Raw genomic sequence first — 23,263 nt, 5'->3', positions numbered from 1 at the left:
ATTTTATATTACAAAATATTATTTACAAGTGGCTATGCCTTTCATTCTGAAGTATTGATATGGCAATGTACTAGTTTGCTCTGTTGATTTTCTTTGAGCTGTGGATCAGGTGTGGATTAATTAAACATCCCTGGGCAGCTGTTTGGTCATTGGCACAGGTTGAGTTTATGGGATTTCCACACTTAAGGATTTAAGTGAAGTGTATTTAATATTAAGGGATACAAACTCTCAGCTTTATGGATGGCACAGCCTCTTCCCCATGCAATATCAGACTTCAATTTTATCTTTATTATAGTCATTTAGTATTTGAATTTTTGGCAGCTATAAAGCTGCAGCAAATAAGATACTAGGTTATATACCAGTAGAGGGCAGCAGTGCTATATAAAAAACAAACTGAGTTTTCTAATACAAATATAGTAACTTCACCTCTGACATCCTGAAGAACTTATTATGAAATATTGTGCCACATGAATATTACAAGCAGGAAGAGATTTTTTTCATAAACTATAATTTGTTCCTATTATAATGTATTTTCTGTAATTTCAAACAGTTTTAATATACTCCTCAAAACCAACACAGCCTTCATTGAAACTTGTATTTTGTGTTCAAGTGGATTCTAAACATAATTTATTAGCTATAGTTTAAACACTTTCTTTCTAGAACTAATTATATCCCCTTAAGTAGAAACATTAAATCAACACACCATTTCATTCTGTGCTGACAAAATGTCAATAAGATGGAACTAATAACATGTACCTTATTCGAATATGAATGGCCAGATTTTTTTTCCCCTCTGAATATTTATGGAGATGAATATGGGGCCATTTAACATGCTATCCACAAATGCAAATTAAATCCAAATGTGAGATGAATATAAATCAAACCTGAAGAGAGACAAGGAACCTGAAAAGGCAGTTTTTACTACTAAAAACTGCCCAACCAAACAACTTTACATGCAGCAGGTCTTACATGCCTGGCAAGGCCAGAACTTTTTTTTAAAAAAAACTTCTGTTGAGAGCTTCCTGCTTTGTGTCAGTGTTTTGTATCCAGACACATACAGTTCCGTGAGACCCTAATGAGGCATCCCCAGGATCAATTTGGCTGACTGCTGCCCTGGGAAGGATTCTAACACCCAGGCAGTTAGATGTTCAAGTTTCAGTCTCAATCTTTCTTAAAACAACTGCACCTGGAAGGCCAAAAACCACTTGGATGCCAATTTTGGCGATAGGATGCTAAGGAGGACACAAGGATCACACTGAGGATACTTTGAATGTTTCTGGTGTTTTGTTTTGATTTTGTTTCATTTGTTTTTTGTGGTGGCGATGGGGGGAGGCAGTGGAAAGGAGGATGGGCCTACACAGTGATTTCACTGATTGCATGGAGTACCTACAAGAAAGAAAGGCAGGGCCAGAGGATTGACACCAGAACCTCTAAAGGGGTTTTTTTTTGGGGGGGGGGGTGTTTGATTATTTTCTTTTTCAGGCCCAGAATTACAGCACATATCAGTCTGACCAGGAGTCTGGGTCCCAAGATATTTTTACAGTGGAGAGCAATTTCCTCTTTCGTGAAGAACCAGCAATATTTTTTAATATTTAGCTCCAGATATTAATACTATACCAAAATATCTGCTTCAGTGCACAGTTCTCGTGATGATGATGTATTCAAATGGAGGAGGAGGAGACTGAGCAGAATGAATTGGTGTTCTTCATGGGCTGCTTGCTTTGCATGCACTTTATCTGTAATGTATGGCAGTGTTTGAATTAAGGAGGGGAATTTCCTGTTACTGTCAGGTTTCAGAGGAACAGCCGTGTTAGTCTGTATTCGCAAAAAGAAAAGGAGTACTTGTGGCACCTTAGAGACTAACCAATTTATTTGAGCATGAGCTTTCGTGAGCTACAGCTCAAATAAATTGGTTAGTCTCTAAGGTGCCACAAGTACTCCTTTTCCTTTTTCCTGTTACTGTGTAGTTCAACCTCTCTCTCTGTATACTGAGAGCTTTATCTCTTTCTCTTAAACATACTGCTGAAGAGCTGATCTTGCAAGGTGATGAGTGTCTGCAGTTGATGGCATGCAAGGTCTGGAAGAATTGGCCTTGTAAGTTTTGCCTTTGTAATACAGCATATTGCCCAGATTTTTTTTTTAAAAAATCCACAGAGAAAAAAGCCCTAACCTTAATTTTGCATATAATTTTGGTCTTCCACCAGTGCCAGTACATATTATTCAATTCAAAAAGCATGTGAAGTACTTAGAAGGGAACGATTCTTCACTGAGTTTATATATGTAATAATTTGTCCACACAGAAATAAACGAATATATCAGCAAAGAAAAGTAACTGGATTTACCTGATTGACATGATCCAGCTTGGGGCAGGGTCTTCCACCATTGTAGGGTTTTTCACGGAGCCATTTAGATCTAACCTTTACCCCACTCCCACAGGATTTACTACAGCGAGACCAGTTGGACCATTCACTGAGCTTGCAGTCTGAGGGGCATGGAATAATGCAGGCTTCCTCGATGTAACCTGAGAATGGAAATAAAAGCAAAATCTCTTCAGCATGTTGCTCTGCCACTTCTCTCTGAAGCCTCAGTCTCGTTTGTTTAAAGTATCCAAAGTTTGACTTGATAGAAGTGGGTGAATGCAGAGATTTCTTTATCATATGGGCTAAATTAAATTCTGCAGGAAATTGACACGCCCCTATTGATTGTGTTAAAATAACAGCTGAGCATCCTCAATATTATCTGATTAGAATTTGTTCTCACCAGATTTCCACAATCTGACTTTTTAACAGCTGCTAGAGTGTAATTGACACTTGCTGCATTATTCTCAGGCTGCAGAAATGATAGATGTGTTAAAAAATCCTGCCACTCAGATGAGTTACATAGTTGTATCAAACAAGTCTGCTGTGGTTATATGTATGTTAACAGTCTAACAAACTGGACTAGAGATGTCCTGAATGCATATGGAATATCCCCTAAAATGCATATGTGGAAAAGTTATGGTAGTATCTTAGGTACCACATGTAATAACTTGGCAAATGTAGACTTTTTAATGAAAATAACTTTACATACAGTTGAAAAACCAACAAATTAATCAAATGATGAGATGCAGTTGGAAAATGAATCACTTATGTATTGTAAGTGAGATAATTCTCGTACCATTGGCAGAGCAGGCTGGTCACAGTTTTACATTTATTGTCTTTTAGTTTTTTTGAATGTCTCCTTATTTATATATTATTAGTGAGGACTTACCTTCTCTATACTATTCATTATTTTGTCTGCACCTATATTGTCTCCTTTTATTACTCTAAACAATCCTAAGCTTTTCAATATCTTTTCATATAGAAGTCTTTCCAGACCTCTAATAATTTTCATTCTTCCTCTCTGAACCCCATTCTATTTCTGTTATATCCTTTTAAGATAAAAGAGAGGCTTGAATGGCATTGGGTCATGTTAGGTCAACAATTTGGCACTCCCTCCTCTTTTTTTTTTTTAAGGCTTCTATCTTGTTCTCCAAAATTTCATCTTTCATTAAATTAAATATCTGTAGCCATTATGGTTCTGAGGAAGCAAACAGTATTTTCGAGGTACACGGACACAGTGATGGCAGCCTGAATTTGTAGAGAGCCTGAAATACTAACTCTAAGAGGTGTGGACTGTCTCATTCATCTCTATAGGATGCTAACTCAGGTGCCTAATGATAATTGAAATGTCAACACTTATCTATTTCACTGCTCATCAAAGCACATAAGAAAGGAGAGGGACTTTCTTCTTATGATGAAATGTGCAAAAAATTCATTTTGACACTACAGTTGAGTAGCACTTGAGATACACTTACTTTGTTTGCAGTTTGACCTATGGAGCTAAAATGCCAGAGGGGAACAGTGGAACTTATGGGACATTTGAGTCCCACCAGAGCAGAAGGGGCTTGGCCTGTTCTGGTGACTGGTGTGGCATCATCTTCTCTTCCTGCTTCAAGAGGATTCTGTGAGACCCAGGTAGACATCATTACATTGGTCACACTTATGTCATGTTTTCAAGTTTTCTTACAACCATGACCAAAGAAAAGCTTAGATTCTGATGTCCTGTCACATGATTCTGGGGGCCATGTGCTTTATTCCACCTCTGCCCATGGGTGCATCCAAACCCAGTGAGGGGAAGCCAAGCCTCAACTGCCAAGCAGATCATGCTCATGATCACACTTTGAGCAACTGGATAATCTACTGTGAGTGACATTCATTTTAGCTTGTCTTGTAGGTGGAGCCTAGCTTGTGGACAAAAGACTAACCAAACAAAACACTACTTATTTCATTTCCAGTTTGGGTCTGGATAAGAGTGACCAGAACTGCACACAATATTCCAAGCAAGAGTATGCTATTTATATACATAATTGCATTATAATATTTCAGTATTAATTTCCCTCCTGTTCCTTTTGCATCCTAGCAGTTTCTTTGCTTTTTTGTCCACCTCCACATGCTGATAACCTATCATCTTCATCAACTGTGATGTTAGCAACTCTTTAAAAATGTAAACTCTGAGTGAACTGTCTTCTGCCAAGATCTTTTCTGAAGGCAACTAACACCAAACAATTATGTGCAATATAAAAATGCACGAACATTTGATACATTATATTTCCAGATATATTTCTAGACACTTTCCAGCAATGTATGTTAAACACAAGGTGCAGTAGAAATAATAAAAAAAAAACCTGTACAATTAGAATATGCACATTTTACCTGTACACTCAGATAAACTCTGAATTCTGGTTCTAGTTTTCTACAGCTTGCACCTGCTTGGAACTGCTAGCTGGTTAAATATCTATACAGAGTATGTCTTGAATTTGATCTATGTAGAGCTGTCATTCAGAGAATGTATCATCATTAAGATGTCAACTACTTCACAGAAGTGAATTATGAACTTGTTTATTAAGTAACTTTTGACATTCAACTGACTGACCAAATGATTCTTTATGAAAGGCACATTGTTTTAGACATATTTTTGAAAACCATATGATATGCAGTGGTATGGATTGCCCTGCAGCAGAATGGGTGACATCGATTATGGATCATGTCTGGGTTAATCTTGGAATTCAGATGTGCCTGACCTCAAAGCTCCATCCTACACTAAATGTTAATACATAAAAAACAAATTGTAAATCTTCTACAGGACGCAAGAGCACTTTAAGGTGGAATATAAAGCCAGACATCTGATTTCCATATTTTGGAATATTTCAAATTTGACATGAATCATGACAAGGAAGTTAAGAGAGAACAGAAAATAACTGTCTGGCAGGATTTTTTTGGCCCGTTATTAAAACATGAGGAGTGTTTTATATCTCTAAGGTTGAGTTTATTGACATCCTAATCTACTGGATGCAAGCTTTTATCTACACTAGTTTCAGTGTTACTTTTACATAATTTTGCCCATATAAAACTATTTCTATTTTTAACAGTAACACACAATTTTAGTGTTTGTTAAATTTCTCTCTCCAATTTAAAACTGGAAGAAACAACTTCATCTCATTTTAGATATATTATTCACTTTTTTCAGCAGATAACTTCAATCAATCTAGACTGGTTCATCTAGCTCGTTTATTGAGACTCTAGCCCAGGGGTAGGCAACCTGCGGCACGCGTGCTGATTTTCAGTGGCACTCACGCTGCCCAGGTCCTGGCCACCGGTCCGGGGGGCTCAGCATTTTAATTTAATTTTAAATGAAGCTTCTAAAACATTTTAAAAACCTTATTTACTTTATATACAACAATAGTTTAGTTATATATTATAGACTTACAGACAGAGACCTTCTAAATACATTAAAAGGTATTACTGGCATGTGAAACCTTAAATTAGAGTGAATAAATGAAGACTCAGCACACCACTTCTGAAAGGTTGCTGACCCCTGCTCTACCATAAGCCTCCAAAATATTTTAACTTTGCCTGATTGTAACTCAAGGGGATTCAATTTCTCACCATCTGTCTCAGTTACAGATTCAGGCACTTTCAGATGTGAGTGCCACAAAATACCAGTAAAAGGGTTAGGGGTTTGTGTGTAGAGTGGTTACTGGGATAAGAAAAGGAAACTTCTGGGAACATATTTTCCTAAATGGTCTACCAGATTACCACATATTTAGCTTTGTTTCCCCCGTTTGTTGATACAAAACAGGACAATAAAGAATTCTTCTACTGGGATAATATGTGTAGTACATTGTATGTATGTAGCTAAAAAAAACAAAACAAGAAGCACTTTGCCATTTTACACTTAGATGGTATATCAGACAAAAACATTCTATGCAAGTCACACATTTTAATTACTTTCACCTGTATTTAAAAAGTATAATGATCCCCCAAAATGGCAAATGAATCTGTACCACAATAATCTGTAATGATATAACATGTAGTAAAAATCTTCATATGCTTGCATCATTCAACACAAAATGTTTTAAATCACAATGCAATAAAGCCATAATTCTATCTAGTGCCTCAAATTCTTTACTATATATTTTATTTAATTCCAACAAATTCTATAATGGAGTAAAATTATGCTTTGTTTAAGGACCAATGGGCATGCTTCAGGGAGGATTTAGTAGGCAAATTACCATATCAACACCATGTAAAAAGACTGTGTGACTGAAGCACTCAATTCTTTACACTTCTAGGCAGCATCTGCTCTCCAGCCAGCTCTTAATCTCTCTTCCACTGAGAGGATGCCCTTTCCTGGCTAGTCAAGTCCAGGGTGCTGATGGAGACTACTCTACAAGAATTGCCTCTCTCCTGCCTCCCCACCAGCAATGGCACCAGCACCCACAAATCCCCTGGAACAATTGGGTAGTGGGGACTTTTGAATAATAAGAGCTGAAGGTAGAGAATAAGAGGGGACTCTTAGCCATTGGAGACATGGGAAAAGGAGGGTTTTGTTATCACCAGAGGGCAGAGGAGGAAAGCAGGGAGTCACCAGGGAGGAAATACTATCAAGAGAGGAAGGGAACAGGTGAGTGAAGACTTCTAGCCACTGGTGGGAGAGAGAAGAGTGTTTGACAGAAAATGGGTCCCCAGCATTAGCAGAAAGAGGGGAAAGGAAGGAGTTTTCCAGGTGCAAAGAGTTCTCCAAAGGGAACAGAGAGACTGAAGGCCTTTCCAAGGAATGAATGGAGTTTATGTTCAGGGAGAAGAGGCAAAGTGACTGCAGAGGAGAGACACAACATGGGAGATATTAAAGGGAAAAGAGGGACAGAAGAGGGAAGACAGGAAAGAACAGACAGGGATGAAAGGAAGAGAGAAGGAGAGTAAACAAAAGAGGGCAGAAGGTGAGTGGCATACTTTCTCAAGGTACCAGAACTGTAAGTTACCTTGTTACTCCTCTGCCTCAGTGAGAGAGAGATTTGCAGATACTAAACTGTGACAGCTCCCTGATACTCCAGTGCGTTAGCCAGTCCAGCAAACTCTTCAGGACACTACCAGACCCTATTTCACCTTGCAGGTAACACTTGGAGCACTTTAGTTCCTGACTCCCCTTGTAGAACATTGCCCTGCAGTATCCAGCCCCTGTCACTGGACACTCATAGAAATTACCAACTCTGCTGTCTCCAAAGAGACAGGACACTCACCAGCCTGTTGGCTTAGTGGATGATGCACACTTTACTTTAATATATTGCACTGAGATGAACTTATAGTAAAACCAAGAATAAGTTTATTACTAAAGAACAGAGATTCAAGTGATGCTAAGCAAGAGTAGTAGAAACAGAAAATGGTTACAAATAAAAAAAATACAAGTGACTAAGGCTTAACAGGCTACAATTCTTGACTCAGGCAGTCTCTCGCCCAAAGCCTCCTCTCAGTGTCATAAGCTTCCCCCTGGCCAGGATCCTGCGTTCATGAATACAAAAAGCACTGTGTTTCTTGCTCCCTCAGTGATGGATAGCTAGAATGTCCTTTCCCCCTCAGATAGTCAAGCAACTCTGAAATGTATCCTTTGAAGTACACCCCCAGACAAAATTCCTCTCCCATGCTGTTCTTCAGGGTGCAGACTCTATGCTGTTCTTCTAATCCTTCTGATAATTTACTTTTCCTGTTAACTTAATATGTAACTATAATTTCCATTGTGTCTGGCTACCCCTGCTCCATTTACATTCAAAATCAGGGCAGATAGGAAAGTCAACATTCCTTTGTCTAGGGAACTTTTATTCACCCTGCCTGGTTTGCTTGGTTTAAAAATCTTTTTAGTATAAACATACAACTTCTTAACTGTTATCTGTGCACACATCCTACAATGATCATGATGGCCAGCATGAAATAAGTTCTTGTTGGATATCTCACATGATATTCTTTGTAGATAAATACCACAAAAGCAATGTGTTAAGTGTAGGGAGTTGGTCAGGCCAGACAGGAGTTTCTCTTACATGGCAGTGAAAGCTCACAGTGTGGCAATAAGAAAATAAGAGAGCTTGGAGGACAGACAGAATGGGGAAAGACACACGAGATAGGAAAGAAAAACTGGAAGAGAAGAAGTGAAAACAGAAGAAGAAAGAAATGGAAAAAACACATCCTGCCAGAAACAGCATCTTCTGCCAAGCACAGATGAAAAATGATGCCTCGAGAGCTGATTCAGGTAATCTCCTGATCTAAAGTAGGAAACAAAACAAAAGAACCTCATTTCCAACTAAAAATAAAAGACAAAGAGGAGCAAATAGGGGGAGGACAACACATTGTTTGGCATTACAATCTTTAGAAATTGTGTCAATTTTCAAAAATATTTAAGAGGAAAATCACATATCTTCAACTAAATTTGAGATCTAAAAGTCTTTGCCAAATTCATCCGATCTCTTTGGCATCTTTTCTTCCTTTCAGTTCCTTCTCTATTTCATCTTGAATCAGGAGCCAACCCAGAGTCTAGCCAGGGCTTTGCCACAGGAGTCTTTTGAGACTTATGCAAGAGCAGCTGTCAACATCATGATCTCTTCCAGCTCCCCTCGACTTCCTTCTGCAATGCTCCATTCCACTTCTTGGCATCCCCCTCCTGCTGGCCTGCACATTATCATCAGATTTATCTTGCCCACTCACAGCTCAGATTCAGAATACTAATAAAGAATCATTTGTGATTAATCCATGCAGTAAAATAAATAATTAAATAAAAATGTTGACAAAATAGTTACAAATAAATTCAAGGAAACTGCAATCTGCTTGCAGATATTTCTGTGACCAGAGACGATTAAATTAGATAAATTGCCTGTAGAAAATTATTCATTTTACTCTATTCTCCAGTCTTCTTATGCCACTTTTCATCAAATACATCTCTGAAGGTGTGTCATCACCACCTACACATTTTTGCAAATTTCACATAAACTTGTGCTTTCACATGCTGCCCAAGCACACCTCACTCTTCCTTCTCCCTTCTCTACTTCATCAGTACAAATATATTCAATGCAATGCAAGCAAAAAAAAAAAAATTTGAAAACTTATGAAGCCAAAGAGATAACAGTTCTCCTACACTTGGGATCTCCCAGTGTTAGCTACCTAGTTTATAAAAGGACAATTTAAAACTTGGATCTAGGCAACTAATTCCATATTTAAATGTCTAAACAAGACCCTGTTTCAGCAAAATAGTGATGTGAAGTCAATGATAATAAGCAAAAAGAAAAGGAGGACTTGTGGCACCTTAGAGACTAACCAATTTATTTGAGCATGAGCTTTCGTGAGCTACAGCTCACTTCATCAGATGTTTACCGTGGAAACTGCAGCAGACTTTATATACACACAGAAATCATGAAACAATACCTCCTCCCACCCCACTGTCCTGCTGGTAATAGCTTATCTAAAGTGATCAACAGGTGGGCCATTTCCAGCACAAATCCAGGTTTTCTCACCCTCCACCCCCCGACACAAATTCACTCTCCTGCTGGTGCTAGCCCATCCAAAGTGACAACTCTTTACATAATCAAGTCGGGCTATTTCCTGCATAGATCAAGGTTTTCTCACATCCCCCCCACCCCCATACACACACAAACTCACTCTCCTGCTGGTAATAGCTCATCTAAACTGACCATTCTCCAGGTTTAAATCCAAGTTAAACCAGAACATCTGGGGGGGGGGGTAGGAAAAAACAAGAGGAAACAGGCTACCTTGCATAATGACTTAGCCACTCCCAGTCTCTATTTAAGCCTAAATTAATAGTATCCAATTTGCAAATGAATTCCAATTCAGCAGTTTCTCGCTGGAGTCTGGATTTGAAGTTTTTTTGTTTTAAGATAGCGACCTTCATGTCTGTGATTGCGTGACCAGAGAGATTGAAGTGTTCTCCGACTGGTTTATGAATGTTATAATTCTTGACATCTGATTTGTGTCCATTTATTCTTTTACGTAGAGACTGTCCAGTTTGACCAATGTACATGGCAGAGGGGCATTGCTGGCACATGATGGCATAGATCACATTGGTGGATGTGCAGGTGAACGAGCCTCTGATAGTGTGGCTGATGTTATTAGGCCCTGTGATGGTGTCCCCTGAATAGATATGTGGGCACAATTGGCAACGGGCTTTGTTGCAAGGATAAGTTCCTGGGTTAGTGGTTCTGTTGTGTGGTATGTGGTTGTTGGTGAGTATTTGCTTCAGGTTGCGGGGCTGTCTGTAGGCAAGGACTGGCCTGTCTCCCAAGACTTGTGAGAGTGTTGGGTCATCCTTTAGGATAGGTTGTAGATCCTTAATAATGCGTTGGAGGGGTTTTAGTTGGGGGCTGAAGGTGACGGCTAGTGGCGTTCTGTTATTTTCTTTGTTAGGCCTGTCCTGTAGTAGGTAACTTCTGGGAACTCTTCTGGCTCTATCAATCTGTTTCTTTACTTCTGCAGGTGGGTATTGTAGTTGTAAGAAAGCTTGACAGAGATCTTGTAGGTGTTTGTCTCTGTCTGAGGGGTTGGAGCAAATGCGGTTGTATCGCAGAGCTTGGCTGTAGACGATGGATCGTGTGGTGTGGTCAGGGTGAAAGCTGGAGGCATGCAGGTAGGAATAGCGGTCAGTAGGTTTACGGTATAGGGTGGTGTTTATGTGGCCATTGTTTATTAGCACTGTAGTGTCCAGGAAGTGGATCTCTTGTGTGGACTGGACCAGGCTGAGGTTGGTGGTGGGATGGAAATTGTTGAAATCATGGTGGAATTCCTCAAGGGCTTCTTTTCCATGGGTCCAGATGATGAAGATGTCATCAATATAGCGCAAGTAGAGTAGGGGCTTTAGGGGACGAGAGCTGAGGAAGCGTTGTTCTAAATCAGCCATAAAAATGTTGGCATACTGTGGGGCCATGCGGGTACCCATAGCAGTGCCGCTGATCTGAAGGTATACATTGTCCCCAAATGTGAAATAGTTATGGGTAAGGACAAAGTCACAAAGTTCAGCCCGACTTGATTATGTAAAGAGTTGTCACTTTGGATGGGCTAGCACCAGCAGGAGAGTGAATTTGTGTCGGGGGGTGGAGGGTGAGAAAACCTGGATTTGTGCTGGAAATGGCCCACCTGTTGATCACTTTAGATAAGCTATTACCAGCAGGACAGTGGGGTGGGAGGAGGTATTGTTTCATGATTTCTGTGTGTATATAAAGTCTGCTGCAGTTTCCACGGTAAACATCTGATGAAGTGAGCTGTAGCTCACGAAAGCTCATGCTCAAATAAATTGGTTAGTCTCTAAGGTGCCACAAGTCCTCCTTTTCTTTTTGCGAATACAGACTAACACGGCTGTTCCTCTGAAACCAATGATAATAAGGTTTATCCTGTGCATGGCACGACTCATCCAAAGCAATGCTCAAATACACTGCTGAAGTTGCGGGGAGTGGAGTTGCGATTCGATGTCACTGTTCAGGTTGGAGATTCAGCGTTCTACTCTGTGGCGTGAAAGCTGCAGGCCAGAAATGTTCTTCTGTAGATTCTTGTTCTCTGGTGACAGGATTGAAATCACATCAGTGATGCATGTTTTTATAAGCTGTCCTTCAGAGTAGGGCTTTTTCACATGGGCTATGTGCCAGGCCACATAATAGGACGCTAATGTTACAGTCTGTGATCAGTTGGCAAATCTGGTAAAGAACTGGGCTTCTACATCTGATTTTGTCAAAGTTTTCAGTTTTAAAGTGTGGAGTTCAGAACCTCGTGGGAATTCTTGATCCATATGCGCATGGTGAGAAGCGAAATGACGCAAGCTTGAAGATTTGAACTGAGAGATACACGTCTGGCAAACAGGACACACGGCCTTACCATTACGTTCAGCGAAAAAGTACTTATTCTTCCACTCCTGCTGGAAGCCTCGATTTTCATCTGTGTATTTTCTTTTCTGTTTGCACTTGCCTTCCATTGTTAGATGGTATAAGAAAAATTTTGATTAAAAATTTCCACACCAACTAGTCACAGTGTGCTTTACTCAAGGAGATGCTGGTGCCGGCCAGCGGGTGCTGGATTCCTGGCTCTATCCCTGGCCCCACCCACCACTCCATCCCTTTCCCCAAGTCCCCACCCCCACCCCACCTCTTCTTGCCCCCTCCCCCGAGGGAGACTTGTCCTCTCTCCTGCCCCCCCCGAACCTCCTGCGAGTTGCAAAACAGCTGATTGCAGTGGGAGGGAGGCACAGGGAGGGAGGAGGAGGTAAGGCTGTGCACTGCTCCTCTGCTCTTCCCCCTCCCCCCCGCAGCCTCCTGAACACCACGAAACAGCTGATCGCAGCGGGCAGGAGGCATGGGGGAGGGAGGAGGAGGTGCTGATTGGGGGGGCCACTATCAGGCGGGAGGGTTGCCGGTGGGTGCTGAGCACTCACCATTTTTTCCCCAGAGTTGGCTCCTAGCAGGAGCCGCATATTATCTTCTGAAGAGCCGCATGCAGTTCCAGACCTGCAGGTCGGCCACCCCTGAACTGCTCCCCATGCTACTGCAGCTACATCCTTACTATTTTTAGAGTGCTAGCTCAATGTAAGCTACCACAAGTCTGTCTATTTAAGCTGGGAATTTCCCCCCACAGCTCCAAGTGCAGACATGCCCTGTGTTAATCAGAATAGATGATGTGCAGCACCTTTGAAAAAACTGTGCTCAGTTGCTTAGTTTTGGTCACTCATGTTTGCAAATTTTCCCCATGCTGTAAAAATATCAGAAAATGAGGAGAAGATAACCGATGCTGATCAGAGATATGGAGAACTTATATGTAGACAGGGCTGGAAAGTAACGCACATTCTTCTAAGAAAAGGGCAACTGAAACTGAGAAGAGACCTAATCAGGATTTAATCATGCTGCAAATTCTGATCATGAGTTTATGAACTGGACATCCATCTATTATGAACCGGACTGAAATTACTAAACAACTTCATGTTCACCACTGAACCAACATCAACTAGCAATGTTCTTCAGCCACTACCAACCTGGGTTCAAACTTAGGCGTGATAGTTTGCCCCATGACCAATTCCCCGAGCCACTTGGACCTCCAAGTAAAAAGTCATTTAAGGATATTATGGACATGTTACAATAGACTTAAAGGGACTTCATCCCTTGCCTGATGACAAGGCAGTCAAAGTAGGTTGACCTGAGATTCTTTCTGTTCCCAAAGTGCTGATGTCTGCAGGTAAAGTTTGACTCCAATTGGGTTGAGTTTGTTGGGCTGTAGCTTGGAATCATTATGGGCATCTGAAAAACTTAGTATTTGGATATCAACACAACAGCTGGCTAGGTATTACCCCACACGTGAAAGCAGTACAACTATCTTTCTTCTTTCTTGCAAGTACTGCTCTCTGTTTCCAAGAGAGAAATTGTGGCACCAGAGTTTTTTATGCTATATTATTTGTTGAAGTATATCTTTCTTGGGATTGATCATCCAGGACTGAGAGAAGAGCCCAGCTGTCTAAATTTCTCCCAGCTTTAAAAGGTATTTGTGTTCTTTGTCCAGGAGTGCTTACAGTGGTGACTCTGTCACAATATTCCAGGGAATGATAAATTGCACTGGAGCATGTCCTTTTCCTTATTTTCAAGATTACCTTTCAAGTCTTCAGTGCCAAAGAACAATTGTTAATACTTAGTGATCTTCTGCATCAGCAGTTCTGTGTCTGGAGGACTAAGTACAGGCTTCAAGTGTTCTCTGAGTTGATGGATGTCGCCTGCGTCTGACCCATTGACAGAAAGAGAATCTTGGCATCAGTAGTAGTGGTGAGAAGGCAGCAAGGTGTATGAGCAAGAACAGTCTATCCCACGACTGATCTCTTGCCTAGTACTTGCCAAATTGCTGCTGGCTACAACATACTGTTGGCAGCTATTTTTAGACTTACAATCAAATACAGTATCAAGGGCAATGTCTATGCCAGTATTTGTGCTAAAACTGAAGGATAATTCTTCCATCTGCCCTAATGTATAATTCAAGTACATTTATTCAAACCATACTTACCAAGCACCTCTTTTTGAATTTCTTGATGATGAATACAGCATCATCTCAATAATATGCCTTCCTGCCACAAAGATATTCACGTAGAAAATGTTACAAATGCATTGGCAACATATTCCAAGACAGCACACAAGTTGTCTCAAATACAGTACCTTACATATACCACATGGAAAAGTAAAATACATGCCCTAATAGTGTTTATAATAGACCTAAATGGTAGTGCTAAGATGCAAGTACACTAGCATTGTATTAGATATAGACTTAGATTAGAGATTGTGATGGAAAAAACATACTGTGCTTTATAAAGGTATGCTTAATAAAAAACACAACTTTTCATCTTAATTTCTATGTTCTTTATTTTCCTTTCATAGATCTATATTTCCGTAGAGTAGTTTAAAAAGGAAATGACAAAGGGAAAAAGAATTGATAAAAGTGGACGCAGCAAGTTATAAACTTATGTCTGAGACCACATGGACACTTTTATAACATTTGAAATTTGGCTATCAGGAACATGAGCAATTCAATAAGAAATTCCTTGCTTCATATAGACTCTCTCAACAGATGTTGCAAAAGATATTCACTGATATACAAATATTCCTCTATATTCCCCTGCATAAGCCTTGTAGCCATAGACTGCTTTGTAGAGTCAGCACAAATCAATGTATCTCATTTAATTAATGCTAAAGGGGGAAATAATCTCACACTAATAAGGCAGCAGACAAACTATCCAGGACTGGTTGATTGTGCCTAAGGTCTTAACAATAAACTGACATGAATTAAGAAGGATAATACGATCTATATAAAAAAATTACAGCAGTCTGCCATGCTAGCATGTTGACTCCCTACATAAGAGAACATGTCTCAGTTTATGTGGGTCATGAATCATAATTACTATATGAAGGCGAGAAACTAAATACTGTAGAATAAATAAAGTGGTTTATAGTCAGTACAGCAGCTCTTTGCTTTTCATGATCAGGACACCAAAATACAAGTTTTTGGTTCCCATAACAATTCTAATTTAAACTTTAAAGGAGCCACTCAGGGATTTTGCACTTGCTGTTTACTGTATTAAATAAACCATAATAATATTTTGGTAACAATGAGTTCAGGTGTTGATGGCATGTTATTTCCTCAAACGAAACCGCACTCCGACGACGACAGGGCGGGGCTGCAAAAAACAAGTGTGTGTGTCCTGTAAACAAAAGGCTGCAGTTCAACTGTGCTTTATAATTTCTTACCCTTCCCAGCAAATTACTGGAACAAAGTAGAGCTCACAGAACTAGAAAATGGAGGGTCTGTGTCCATAGTGAGAGAAATGGAAACATATCCCTTTTATCTCTCTCTCTCTCTAGATAAACACACAGAGAGAGAGAGAGAGAGAGAGAGAGAGAGATCTACAGTAAGCATTGTGGACATAGCACTTTCCTGAGTGACCATAACTTACTACCTCGACCCCACAAACTTACCCTCACTCAAAACCTTCACTCAGCATCATGCTTCCCTGGTCTTCTTTTCATGTCAGCTTACACCCCTCAATCTGAGCCACCTGGACGAAAGTATGGCCAGTCAGTGGCCTCTAATAAAGAAATGAGAGTTGAGAAAAGTAGACACTCTTTGCTCTCCTCTTCTCCCTTCCCCAAAATATAAGCTGCACTGTCCTACCTGCTCCTGGCTCCCTGAGTCCTCCTCCCATTTCCAAGAAGAGACCTGTCCTACCTCTGCTGCCCACCCTAAAAAGTGCTAAATAGGGCTTCTTCTTCACAAAGAATGGATGGTTCTCCGAGTCCTCCCTGTAGCTTACTTCTGCGTGACTAAGCTCTGTCCCATGCTCAGAGTATGAGGTCACTTCATTGTCAAATTTTCCCTAACTTAGTCATTCCATACCTCCTCATCCCTCCTGTTTCTTGGCCTGATGGAGGGGATGAGACCTACTAGGTGAGGAGACATACAGGCCATCGGTGTCACAACCTAGTCCTTCTCAGAAACACTTCACTTTGCCTGGCACCGCAAGATGTAAAACACCCTTAGATTTATCAGTTTCCACACATTTTTTCTTCTCAAGATCATCATTCAGAAGTTCCCTACATTATAAACAGACTGGGATATTCTAGTGAAATCAAGAAGGGCACAATATAAGATTCTATGAAGAACTGAGCATAGAATTTATGTTTCCTAACTGTGTCCTCTGTTACTGAAATTTAACCAAAAATTATAACTTAATTGTCAGTGAAGTACTGTATTATTGCAAAGGAGATAACAGAATCACACACAAACATGGGGTTTATAAAAAAGAAATAATCCCAGACAAACCTGGTAGCTTTTTTGATTGAATTACAAAATAAGTGGATAAAGATAATGTGAAATGTGTCCCATATTGAGTGTTCAGTAAAGTATTTGTTACAGTACCTAAAAAAACCTACCTGTACAGAAAAAAAAATTAGCTCAAATAAGTTTGGATATGGGCACTGTCAAATGGGAAGAAATAGAACAAAAGCTGAAGAACTACGAAGATTGATGAGAAGCTGCAGTGTATATTAAGCTGGTGAGTCCTGCCCAATGGGATGCCACAGGTCTCACTGTTAGATTTGGTGTCATTTAACATCTTTATTCATGCTCTGGAAGAAGGAGTAAACAGCACATTAAAATTCACAGATGATACTAAATTGCAAGGCTTTGTAAATTCCACAGAGGACATGAAAACAACACCATGGGACTTAAGGGAAATTGGAAATATGGGCAACACATAAAATGAGACTTAACCTCAAAAGCACTAGCTAATACACCTAGGGAAAAATAAACCAAAACACTGCAACATAAAATGCTAATTCAACACAGATATTCAATAGAAGTGACAAACATATATAGCAATTAGAGATGGAAAAGGCCTACTAAAGTTTATTTCATACTCTTGTAAGTGCAGGAATATAGCAGTCTATGTGCTAGTGGTACATACTGGGGAAAAAAGTAAGGCTGAAGGTAGACAATAAATTAGGTAAGTCCTTAGAAGAAGGAACAGTCTCTTCCTCCGTATATGTGCAGTGCCTAACACAATGGGGTCCTGAAGGCACGAGTGTAAGATAAATAGTAGTAGCAGTAGTCCGGGGAAGCCTACAGTGCAAATACTTCATTTCTTGCACACCTGAAACTCCCAGTGAGGTCACTGGAAAGTCTGGGTGCACAAGGAATGCAGGATTAGCTCCAGTGTGATTCTCACCTGCTTCTGTCAATGCATCACATCATTAAGATAATGATAATGTAGCTCTTAAATAAAGCTGGAGAGATCTGACCACACGTAGGATTCAGCATACAGCTTGGGGTCTTTCCGTAGTAGAAGGATGTAAATACAATGGAGAGAATTCAGAGAAGAGCACCAGGATTACTGAAAGCCAAGAGACACTGATTTATGAAGAAAGAATAAAAGAACTGAAAGCAAACATGTAGGTTTGCCAACCAACAGTTGAGACACATGATAAAGATCCACAAGTATTTCAAGGCTGAGAACACCAAAGAGGGATTCCAAATCTGTAGTAAGAGTAACAGGATAAAATTGAGAAAAGAAAAAAAATGCTGAATGTCAAGAACATTCTCTCAGTGGTAAAATCTATTAAGCTAGAACAGCTTCTTAAGGGATGTCCCCCAAGGGATGAATATCTTGAATAATTGCAACTAGGCAAGACAAACCAATTGAAAACAGGTTGAGGATAAGTCTTTTCCAATTTTTAATTCCTTTGATTCCATGAAAAATTTTAATATATTTTAAATTTAAATTCAACTTGCTATTAAATTTACTGCAACAAGAAACTAATGCCATGGGCGGTAACTGTTTTGTAATGAACATTTTAAAACCAATGCAGTATATTTGATTATGGAAACAAACATCTCTGCCATCAATTACTGTGTATAATACATACACACAAGACCCTGTGTACTCAAAATGTCAGTACCAAATAGAAAATTGTGGGGGGAAAACCTAACCTCTTGAGAAAATTCTGAATTCCACAGCCATGGAATCGGCTGGAGGGTACATGGGGCAGTTCACAGACCTATTGTTTCAGGCTGTGTGCTAAGGAAAACACCATTGAATTGGTTTACACTCAGTTCCAATTTTTGGGTTATTTTTGCAATTATAAGGCTAGAATAACAACTTCAACAAAATGAAAGCTGAGAGTCTGTAGCACAATTCAAGGGCAAGGCCACAGAATTGCAGAATACATGGGGCACTGAATACAGGACAATCAGGGAATAGATCATTATAGGCAGGGCTGGTATTTATTAAGGTCGCCTGATACTTTCTATTATATGACACTGTATTCAATTGTTTATGACTTTACCAGCTCTTTGTCATTTGGGCTAAATTTTCCAAGCTCGTTGTGTACCTCAGGCTAAATTGTTCTGGAAAATTTCAGCCAAAACCGTTCAACTATTTCCAAGAACAGCGCTAGGAAAAAAACCTTGGGTTTGTCCATGTTAAAAAATGCTGACAACTTTTTCTTTGAAAGCTCTAGTAACCCCATGCTTCAGAGCAGGGACTAAAATTTTAGCAAGGGATGTGCCTGCATTGTCATCCCAGTGAAAATCTGTCCAAATCTGGCCACATTAGAAGCCTCTGAAAAAATAGCAAGCTCAGTAGAGACTTCTTAAATTTCAGCAGCTAAATTTCCTGAAGTTTCCACCTCCACTGGTCATGCTCAAGACTGAAGCTCAACAGGACTTGCATGTAATTCTGGGATTCTGCAGGACGTGCTGTGTCTGGGTGTCTGGACTGAGAGCAGAGAAGCTTTCTCTCAGTGACACCCTCCCCAACCCTCTCCCACGATGGAGTAGAAAGCTGCCTGATTCAAATGCAGACGGGACAAGAGGCAGACCTGTGGGTCAGGAGGATTAGTTTGAAACAAGGGTTCTTTGGTTGAAGACTTGGACTGGAAGCTGGCAGGGAAGGAAACTGGAACTGCCTGGGCAAGGAGACTAGATCTGGGAGCTGGGGATGGCCGAACAAGGAGATTGGAAGCTGGGGCAGAGGGAAGGTAGGGAACTGGGACTGAAAAGCAGTGGTGCAAGGGGAAGGATGTGAGAGGAAGACAGAGGAGCCAGGGTGCAGGGGGAGAATTGGCACTGGTTGGGCTAAGAGACTAGGACAAAGAGCTGGGGGATGGGGAGATAAAGAGATCAGTTGAGGTGACCAGGGAGGGAAATTGGGAGAAGGAGCCAGGGAAAAGGGGAATGTGGGCAGGCAGGGGTTGAGGGAAGGCCAAGACAGGGAGAGAGACAGATGATGGAATTGCCAGATGTGGGAGTGAACTGGGACTGACTGGTCAAGGACACAGGGACCTGGAAGTCCAGAGGCGTGAGACTAGGGCTTGCTGGGTAAAGATATTGGGACTGGTGAGGAGAATGGAACTGAGCTGAGGAGCCAGGGATGGGGAAAAAGAGGCCTGGGACAAGGACAGATTAGCGGAGAGAGGGCAGAAGGGTTAACACTTTGGGAGGAAGGAGTGGAAGAGTGTGCTGAGTAGAGCATTCTCCCCTCCAAAGCCTGGAATGAAACTCAAGATTCCTGGGCCTCACCATTCCTCTGCTGTCATCAAAGAGCTGTAAAACCCACCGGTAAAGTGTAGAGCTGGGGGAATAATGGATTTTTCAGTTAACTGGCTATTCTGAAATTGAAAAAAGCATTTTGGGTCAAACCAAAAATTAAGTTGTTTTGAGATTTTCAGGAAAATGAAAAAGTCAAAAAAATTGTGTTTCCAAAATTTTCAATTGAATTGTGGGCATTTTGATAAAAACAAGGGAGGACTAGATTCACAAAATGGCTTGGGCGTGAGGGGGGAGGAGGTGACCTTCCTTATAACTTTTAGCTCAGTGGTTAGGGAATTCACCCAGGATGTGGGAGACTCTGATTTAATTTCCCCATCTGTGTGATCAGGAGAAGGGATTTAAATATGGATTTCCCACCTCTTAGGTGAGTGCCCTAGCCACTGGGCTATAGAGTCACTCTCATTCTCCCCATGTCCCAATGCATGAACACAATGGAACAGCTTTAACAAGAGAGACTGAGAATGACCTACAGCAGAATATCCCAGAGTCCATATTTCCTAAACAATCTGATTTGTTCAGTTCGGTGAAACTATTTGGCAAACTTGACACAAATTCACAAATAGTTTCAGGTCAACCAAAACCGCATAGTTTATTTTCTGAAAATGTTTTGCCCAGCTTCAGCGAAATGTCCAATTCCTCTCTAGTACTGGTCACATAGAGGGTGACAACCTCCTATTGCTATCAGTTATCTCCATTAGTTCAAGTGGAAGAGGTCTCTGTGGTGGATACTAAAGGGTCCAATCTTACTGAAGACCTATGTGGGTGTCAAAATTATGCTGCATTGTGGAATTTCTGTTTATTCAGGATGCTCTGTTTTGTTTTTAACTTAGGAAACAACCTGTTAAACTATGTTAAAAGAACATTTTTAAGGTTGTCAAGTCAAGCTCTCAAAAGTTAGGTTGTGTGTGCAACATTATTCAAATGCTGCTCTGGAGACAAAATTATTAATTTATTCACAGGATTTTCTATGACACTCATCACTATAGTATCTGAGTGCTTCACATTCATTTTCAAGAACACAACTAGGAGATGTATGGGTATTACCACATTTTATAAATGGGGGATATAGGCACAGTGAAATTAAGGTCAAAAGTATGCACTAATTTTGGGTGTCCAACATGAAATGCATAGGACCTGGTTTTTCAGTACTTAGCATTATATAACACTTCATAGTCAAAGCACAGAGGTGTCTCTAGGACTATCAAACTGGAACCTTTCTTAAGCACTGAACTTTTTTAAAAAACCCTATATTATATATTTTTTCACCAGAATAGGATGGCAGCTGTGTTGATGAGGAACCATTTTTATTCAAGAAACCAGGAAGAATCAGAAAATGGTGCATGCATAGCTTGGAGAGCAGCTTTTACCTCCAAGTGAGTTCTGTCACTCTTAAAGTTTGAAAAATACTTTCAGATTCTTGGATGAAGGGCATTATTTATAAGTGTAAATCATTGTTATTAAAAGTAATTAACAAAACTTAAGGGGACCAAAATCAAATTAATGAAACAACCATGTAAAAGATTTGAAGATACATGGCCCAACCATGAAAGCTGATAAGTAGGCCACATATTCCTATTAAGCTGTTCCATCTTCCTGCATTAATGTACAATGAATTTGGAATTTGATGTGGATACCAAGAGGAACAACAGATATTATAGACCTTGAGATATTTTTATCCAAGCGATGCTGTTGCTGTTCCTGTGCTACCAAGGTAGATATAGCTTCTTAAATTAAAAGCAATGAATGCTCAGCAATGTCAGCTCAAAATTGAAGTCTACAACACAATGATCAAATCCTCTGAGCATGAATCTAATGGTACCACACAGACACTTCACAGCTTACTTTATTTTGACTGAAAGATGAGAGTACAAAGGCCAAGCATGAGATCCCAAATTGTTGCTGTCAAGGTTACGGAATGAACTGCATCTTAGACTCCTTTTAAGTCCCTCTTGTGTGCACCCCTGCAAGAGACAGGCCTGGCTTACTGAACTTCACTCTGGGAGGAACCATGCAGTCCAACCACTCTCAGACTGGATCTCTGGGTCGCAGTCCTCCTTGTTTCTCTACTGTGTGAACATGTCAAGTCCAACTGCATTTGGCAGTTGTAAACCTTTCACTCCGGGGGACCTGTGATCAGCAAGCTGATTAAAGTAACTCAGAAGGAGCAACTTCAAAACCATTCATCCCTCCAGAGGTACAAAATACACAGAGCAAGGAGTAAAGAACAATAAAATCTTTCACTGGAAGCTTTTATTAGTTCCCCTCAGCTGAGCTAACCCCGCCATCTGGCTGGGAGAAACAGAGAGCATGCTGCAAGCAGGACAGTCTAGTTTGTCTCTGATCCTTGGCCAGCTTTGCAGCTTCCACAGACACTCTCTGCACAGCCTCTGGCCACTCACTCAACCCTCACCCTTTTCTAGACTGGGGTACGGTGGGGGGGCGGTCCTCTGATGTCTTATTGTTCCCTTCTCTTCTCAGCATTGGCAAAACAGCTGTGTTATCAGGACTGAGGCCAGAAGTCACTTCTTCACTGCTATAAACCTGGCGTTTGTGTGTTTGTTGGGATGCTTCTTTTTTGGGCATTGTTTTACCTTTCCTACTTGATTTTCCTCTAACAACCCATTTTGATCTAACTCCATAGAAAGAAATCCATCATAAGCAAAATCATCATATTTATTAAAAATACAGATATTTCCTACTTTGTCACAGTTGCCAAAAGACTTACTAAGGCGTTTTTCACTTTAAAGAGCATTGTCAACTTGAAATATCACATTTCTGGATAATTCTTTTTAGCCAACTATATTTACAAGTAATCCCCTACAATTATCATAACAAAAAGAAGACAGAGAAAAATATTTGAACCTCAGTATATTACTCTGTGCATGTGACAGCAAACTAGGAATAGTCAGTTTCATTATTTCATTGAGAGTCATTTTCACTTCCTGACTCCTGCACTAGCATGATCACTATGGTACACTGGTCAGGGGGGCTCACATGCATGCTCCTTCCCAGAGGCAGCAAGAGAGCTACTGTTGATTTTAAATGTGGGGACAAGAGGAGCAGAGAAGTAACAGGTTCTGTGATCTGGGTGCTGTTAGATGGGCTCCCCCACTTAAGTCCCTAGATGGCCTTTGCATGCTGTTAGGAGATAATGTCAGCATGGGGTAGCAAAGGGCCCCTTCTGCTAGCACAGGAACTGGGGTAATGGAAACAGGAAGGGTGTGATCAGATATTCTCTCTCTGGAACACTTTCCAGTTCCCAGGGACCAGTGGGCAGCAGGCTCAAGGTG

At 40.5% G+C, this 23,263-nt stretch overlaps 1 protein-coding gene across 3 annotated transcripts in view; it reads right to left on the bottom strand.

Moving 5' to 3' along the window:
• The window catches only part of THSD7A (thrombospondin type 1 domain containing 7A), a 437,061-nt gene that overhangs the window by 50,750 nt on the left and 363,048 nt on the right, over positions 1-23,263 (bottom strand). For all 3 annotated transcript variants that reach the window (XM_073333830.2, XM_073333834.2, XM_073333832.2), the window contains one exon: positions 2,343-2,521. In XM_073333830.2, the coding sequence (XP_073189931.1) occupies positions 2,343-2,521 (179 nt within the window). The remainder of the gene's footprint in view (positions 1-2,342; positions 2,522-23,263) is intronic.

This window comes from Lepidochelys kempii, chromosome 2 (assembly GCF_965140285.1).
Source record: "Lepidochelys kempii isolate rLepKem1 chromosome 2, rLepKem1.hap1, whole genome shotgun sequence".
In the NCBI taxonomy this organism is placed as follows: Eukaryota; Metazoa; Chordata; order Testudines; family Cheloniidae; genus Lepidochelys; species Lepidochelys kempii.
The sequence above is the reverse complement of the archived record's forward strand: the minus strand, read 5'-3'. Positions and strand labels throughout refer to the sequence as shown.